A 6,137-nucleotide genomic window follows, 5' to 3' on the forward strand; every position below is an offset into this window, starting at 1 on the left:
AATAATTTGTGTAAACTACGAAGAAAACAAAATATAAAAATCATGTATGATTCGTATATAATACTTTTGAGTTCAAAAGTATGGAAAATTTAACTAGTTTCTTTTAAAAATATGAAGTACGAAAGTATTTAAAAAAAATGTAAGTACGTATTGTATTCGTTTATAATACGAGAAATTATTGCGTTTAGGAGTTGTATGGTACAAAAACCGTTGGTGCAGGTACTCTTCAAAAAGGCATCCTTATAGGACCGTTGGAGGTTCAAATTTTGAAAACCCAATCCTCCCCTTTCCCCCTGAAATGACCATATCAAACAACAAACAGACCATCTCTCCTAAACCCCAAAGAACCCAATTCGCAACCATGAAGAAAACCGTTACCACACCGACCACGGCGTCGTCGGCGTCGTCTTCATCATCCTCAGTGAAGTCAAGCACCACAGGTCCTCCGATGGAGGAAGATCGATCCGAAAGCTGCTACTACCCAGGTTGCAGAAAAGACGCCAATTGCAATTGTGATATGTGCTTGGCCAGCATCAATGCCACTCTTGATTTGATGCCCTTTAGCGTCCAGAAGAGCTCGATGACAAAGTTCTCGTCTTCGAGGCCCGATCGGCCCAATTCTAGTGTTGAGCAGACTCCCATTTCTTTTGACGCTTCGGTTTTGTCGACCCCAATATCGACCTCTCCTCGGTTTCAAGCTTCTCCGGATCTTAAGCCCTCTGCAAGATTGGATTTTGAGCAGAGTGTGGTGGAGAAAGAGGAGGGGAGGAAATGGGGTTTTGGGTGGGATTGTTGGAAACTGGTTCTGGGTTTAAGTTTGGTTTATGTGGTGGTTTATGGGTTTTATTCTAATTTGGCTTCTGGGGTTTTGAAACCTGTTTTGTCACCTGAGATTGTGAGAAATGCTGGTGAGAAATCTTGGGTTGTGCAAGATTTGAATGGGAGGCTGAGGTTCTTGCAGAAAGAGATGCAGGGTCTTGTTCCTGGCAAGGTTTCAAATTGCAGCTATCCTAATTCTCTTTGGGAAATTACCCAGGTTCTTATTCATCAAAAAGTTTGAAGCTTTCAGTCATTGTTTTTTCTGCAACCCATTTTGGTTATGTTCTAAACTTGTGCTCTGATATCAATTAGGATGGTTTGCTTCTGAGTTCACATTGTAAACTGTTCAAATCTGCAATTGAAGAGGTGAGCATATGGGGATGGCCTTTGCAGACTGCAGGGTTGCTCACAACTGGGTTTTCGTCTCGGTCTTACACAATCTTATCAGGCAGAGTCACAGAGGTAAAGCTCAAAACTTTCACTGTATAACGTTTATATTTACAAAAGTGTGTCGATTATTTGTAACTTAGGCACAAACCTATTCCACTTTTCTTCAACCCCTTTTTCTTTTGTGGTTGAATAGTGGTCAGATGGAAAGGTTGGCTATGTGATTCGAAAGGAAAACTCGTCTTGGGTGCAAAGGAATTGGGGTGCCTCAGCAGTGCAGTTAGATCCCAATACATGGCTTCTTGAGTATCGACGGAGTTCAGTATCTCACAACCAAAGATTGGTTTCAGCAGTACTCTCTTTCTTGAAATATAAACTTTCAAGAGCACTTGGAAAGATTAAGCAGAAGTTTTGGCTCCCCTCTACTTTTGGAAATAACCAGTACTATGAAGTTACTGCTGAATATAACATCAAGATCCCAACATGAAGAGAATCAGTGGATATATATCAGAGGCTCCATGTCTTCTCTCAGCAGATATCATGATCTCATATCTTGTGAGAAGCCTACAAATGAGATTCCAATGTCCTGTTTGGTATGTGGAACCTGTTGAGCTTAATCATTTAATCGTTTTTCTTATGGATAGTTCAAAATGTATATTTTGCCTAGCTGATGCAAAAGACCAATTCCTACATGGGTTTATGAATCCAGATAGAAAATGTAGTATCTCGGTCTATTCTTATAGATCTGCTGTGGTGCCTTGATCCTCTTTTTAAAATTCTGGGTCTAACTTTCTAAATTCAATTAAACCAGTAGTCACATGTGAAATTCATTGATATGATATTATATGAAGATTACAATTACCAATTTACCAGTAGTCTTTACAAGAACAGTAACCATGTTTGTAATGGTGAAACCTAGTCCTATCTCTGACAATAATCTCTCTATCATACACCTTTGAAGCCAACTTCATGAAAGTATGGCAATCTTCACAAATCCTGAGATTCTTAACTATGCGAATGCAAGAACCCTTTTTTGCACCTATCAAACCAAAAGAAAGAGCCAACTTCTCACTGTGCCAGAGAATCGCTTCTTTCTTTTCCTCCTCTTCTAAATCAACCAAAATGTTACATGTATTGGGCGTATAACCGACTTGCTTCACCTCCCTAACTACCTCATCTAGCTTCTCATAGATCTGATCTGCTTGTTTATGACTTCTGTCTGCCATTAAAAACTCATATATCTCATTCTTCAGTTCTATCCTGCTACATCCCCTCTGCTTTGAGATGCCATTATTTTTCATTATTTTCCTCACCATACCAACTTCTTCCCATCTTCTTTCTTTTGCATAGATGTTTGATAAGACGACAAGGGCTCCATCATGATCTGGTTCCAGCTCAAGAACCTGTTTTGCAGCAAATTCTCCTAATTCAATCTCACCATGAATCTGACAAGCTGCCATCAAAGATCCCCAAATGACAACATTGGGTGCCAAGGGCATTGTCTCTATAACCTCAAGAGCTTCTCTCAAGAGATTTGCACGGCCATAGAGGTCAACCATGCAACCATAGTGCTCGTGTTTAGGAGTGATATTATATTCATTCACCATCGATGCAAAGATTTGTCTACCCTGCTCAACTAACCCGGCATGACTACAAGCATAAAGCACACCCACAAATGTAACCCCATTGGGCTCTACATTGGCAAGTTTCATTTGATTGAAGAAGTTGAGTGCATTACTAGCATCCCCATGCATGGCAAAGGCACTAATCATAGTGGTCCAAGTTATCACATTTCTTCTCGGCATTTTCTCAAACACCCCTCTTGCTCTTTCCAAGCTTCCACATTTCGCATACATATCAATGAGGGCATTGTTGACAGACAAAGCTCCACCAAATCCATTCTTATCAACATATAAATGAACCCATTTAGCTTGATCCAGTGCACCAAGATGAGCACAAGCTGAAATGACACTCAACATGGTGACTTGATCAGGTCTTAATCCCGAAACTTTCATTTCAGAAAACAATCTAAGTGCCTCTTGAGGTCGATCACTTTCAGCATAACCAGATATCATAGCACTCCAACAGACCAAGTCCTTCTGAACAATTTGGTCAAAAATCAAGCGTGCATCTTCAACCCGTCCTAGTTTTGAATACCCAGAGACCATAGCAGTTGCAACTACGAAATTTTTCTCTGACGTCTTGTCAAACAATTGCTGAGCCAAATCCATACAACCGCTACCAGCATACAGTGCGATAAGAGCACTCAGTATATGAGAGTCGACCACAATTTCATTCTCCTCAATGAAGTCATGGACTGCTTTCCCATAAGTTAACTTCCCAGCACGGCCGCAGGCAGAAAGAATGGTGGAAAGAATCATCTCATCTGGCTTCACATCCGAATTCTTCATCTCTTCAAAGAGGTTGAATGCAATGTCATAATGGCCACTCTGACAGTACCTGTTTGTACATATATATTACATGTCAAATTAGCATCGATAAACATTTCATCGAATAATGGTTAAAGTAATACAGAGACAAAGACATTTCAAGCTTCACAAACATGAATGTCATACAATGTGACCATAATCCAAGTTAAAACTTGAGAATTTAGAACCATACCCATCAATCATAATACTCCAGGCAACAACATCCCGGCTAGGCATTTTATCAAACACCAGGCGTGCATCCATAACCCTCCCACAAGCAGCGTACATTCTAACCAAAACCGTCTGCACAAACGGGTCCAAATCAAAGCCCAACTTGCACACAAGCCCATGAATCTCTATCCCCTCAGCCAGAGCCGAAGCCCTCGACACGGCCTTCAACAGCGGCGGGAAGCTGAACCTGTCGAGAGCCACGCCCTCCCTCCTCATCCTCTCATAAACCAAGAGGGCCTTTTCGGGTTCACGGCACCGCGAAAGCTCACGCAGGAGCTTGTTGCAGAGATGGGTTTGGGGTTTCGGGATTTGGGTGAAGAGGGAGAGGGGGTAGTGGAGGGTCGGGGAGAGGGTGAAGGAGGAGAGGAGGAGTTTGAAGAGAAGAGAGTCGGAGCGGTCGAGGTTGGATTTGAGGATTTGGGCGTGGACTTGTTTGAGGTGCTTGAGGTTGGTGGAGGAGGAGAGGGATGTGAAGAGGGTTGTGGGTGTGGTGAATAGGATTGTTGGGCTTGGTTTTGGGTTTGGGTGGCGAGGGAGGGACAAGGTGGTGCAGGGTAGGGTTGACATTGAGTTTGGGAAATGAAGGAATTTGATTGTTACAAGCGGGTTTCTCAGGGATGTTTCGCCGGTGGCATTGGTTCACAGAAATCAGAAGTTTGGTTTTGAATGTGCAGTGTGTGCTAGAAATGGAGGGAAGCACACAGGCATTTCCCACGATGGATGTTATACTTGGCGAGTTTTAGGCTATTTTGTGTCCACATCCAACTCACTACTTACACTCTAAGACCGGAGAATATCACAAATGGTCACTCAATTTTTATCTATTCGATATTTTGATCACTCACATTTTAAATATATCACTTTGGTCACCAAGTTTTAATTCTGTTATTCACTTTAGTCACTTCGTTAAAAATTATTTGCCACAATATTAATGATATTTTCGTCCAACAAATTGTGAAAAATTGAAAAATCTATATTAGAATGATTGGGAGAAGTGATTAAAGTGAGATAAAATGCTCCTTGGGTGACTAAGGCCCAATTTGGCATTGCTTTTGAAATATGCTTTTAGTCTAAAAGTGCTTCTGATGCTCGGTGAGGTTGTTTGGTAAACTCCCATATTCTGGCTTCTGGGCAGAAGCGCTGCTGGCTACAGCAAAAAATCGGAAGCTACTTTTAGTAGCTTTTGAAAGTGGCTTTTGCGGAACCGAGCTGAAAAATACGGAGCTTTTAATGAAGTTGACTGAATTGCCTTATTTGTCCTCGTCCTTTTCTAAAATTTACATTGAACATTGATTACCCAATTCTTTCTCTTCTTCGACAACTCGAACAAAGATGATCCAGAATTCTTGGCTCTTCACAAACCTTCAAGAACACTGGAATTCCCACATCATTATTAAAGACACCCCCATAAACCCATTTTCAGATCTAACTACGGCTCACTCACCCTTCGTTGATTCCCATTCTGCAACTTAAAGGGTTCGTTGCTTGCTCAATTTTGTGAAGTGGGTCTGTTTCTCTCTGGCTCTAGAAGATGAAGGTCATCGTAGTTACAAGGAGTGGTAGAGAGCTTTTCAAGGGTGGCCTTGAGCTCAGTGACTCTGTAAGCTCTTATTTTCTTCTTTGAAACTTGTGGGTATCTCTATGTTTCATTTGGGTTTTTGAAGGTGATAACTTTATTCCACTGGATTAGAGTTTTGGACTAGAGATTCAAAATTTATGTGAATTTGAACTATTGAAGAGTTAAAGTTCAGTTCTTAAGTTCATGCTTTAGAGTATAGTGGAACCCATTTGTTAGATTTTTCTGACCGTGTAAATCTCTCTGTTTGTGTTGCTGATATGCAAGAGGAGATCGATAAGGGATGTAAGTGTTTGCAGATGCATACTTTACATTCTGTAATACTTATGGAAGTTTGCAAAATTGGAAGTGAAGATCGGATGATTACTTTTCATCCTGTTTACTGTGAAGGGTTGGTAGAGTGGGTTAGAGGTTGTATGACTGTTGAAGACCACAAATCAGGGTTGATTGCAAAAGAAAATCTATCCTTTTGTTTATCTCTCTGCTGAATTGTAATTCCAATCTCTTCTACAATTTGATCTTCCAAACATAGTATAATGTTACCCCCTTATATTTTGCGGTTTGCTTTGCTTATTTGAATTAGGGGAAGGTAAAGCTGGAGCCGTTCCAATTATGGTGCCTAGTTCTACAATTGTAATTGTAAAGCTGAATTGTAATTTCTGCAATCTGATCTCTTATGGTGCCTAGTTCCAATT

At 40.9% G+C, this 6,137-nt stretch overlaps 2 protein-coding genes across 2 annotated transcripts; one reads left to right on the forward strand and one right to left on the reverse strand.

Moving 5' to 3' along the window:
• The first annotated feature begins 268 nt into the window (after positions 1-268).
• On the forward strand, positions 269-1,926 carry LOC112196320. Its single transcript, XM_024336636.2, has 3 exons — positions 269-1,036; positions 1,132-1,281; positions 1,403-1,926. The coding sequence occupies exons 1-3, from the start codon at positions 299-301 to the stop codon at positions 1,691-1,693; spliced, it is 1,179 nt and encodes a 392-aa protein (XP_024192404.1). The 5' UTR covers positions 269-298; the 3' UTR covers positions 1,694-1,926.
• Positions 1,927-2,002: 76 nt separating this feature from the next.
• Positions 2,003-4,589, reverse strand: LOC112196319 (pentatricopeptide repeat-containing protein At4g14820). Its single transcript, XM_024336635.2, has 2 exons — positions 3,829-4,589; positions 2,003-3,666 (listed from the first exon to the last, which is right to left on the reverse strand). The coding sequence occupies exons 1-2, from the start codon at positions 4,431-4,433 to the stop codon at positions 2,073-2,075; spliced, it is 2,199 nt and encodes a 732-aa protein (XP_024192403.1). The 5' UTR covers positions 4,434-4,589; the 3' UTR covers positions 2,003-2,072.
• Between the last annotated feature and the right edge of the window lie 1,548 nt (positions 4,590-6,137).

Source organism: Rosa chinensis, chromosome 4, assembly GCF_002994745.2.
Source record: "Rosa chinensis cultivar Old Blush chromosome 4, RchiOBHm-V2, whole genome shotgun sequence".
NCBI lineage: Eukaryota > Viridiplantae > Streptophyta > Magnoliopsida > Rosales > Rosaceae > Rosa > Rosa chinensis.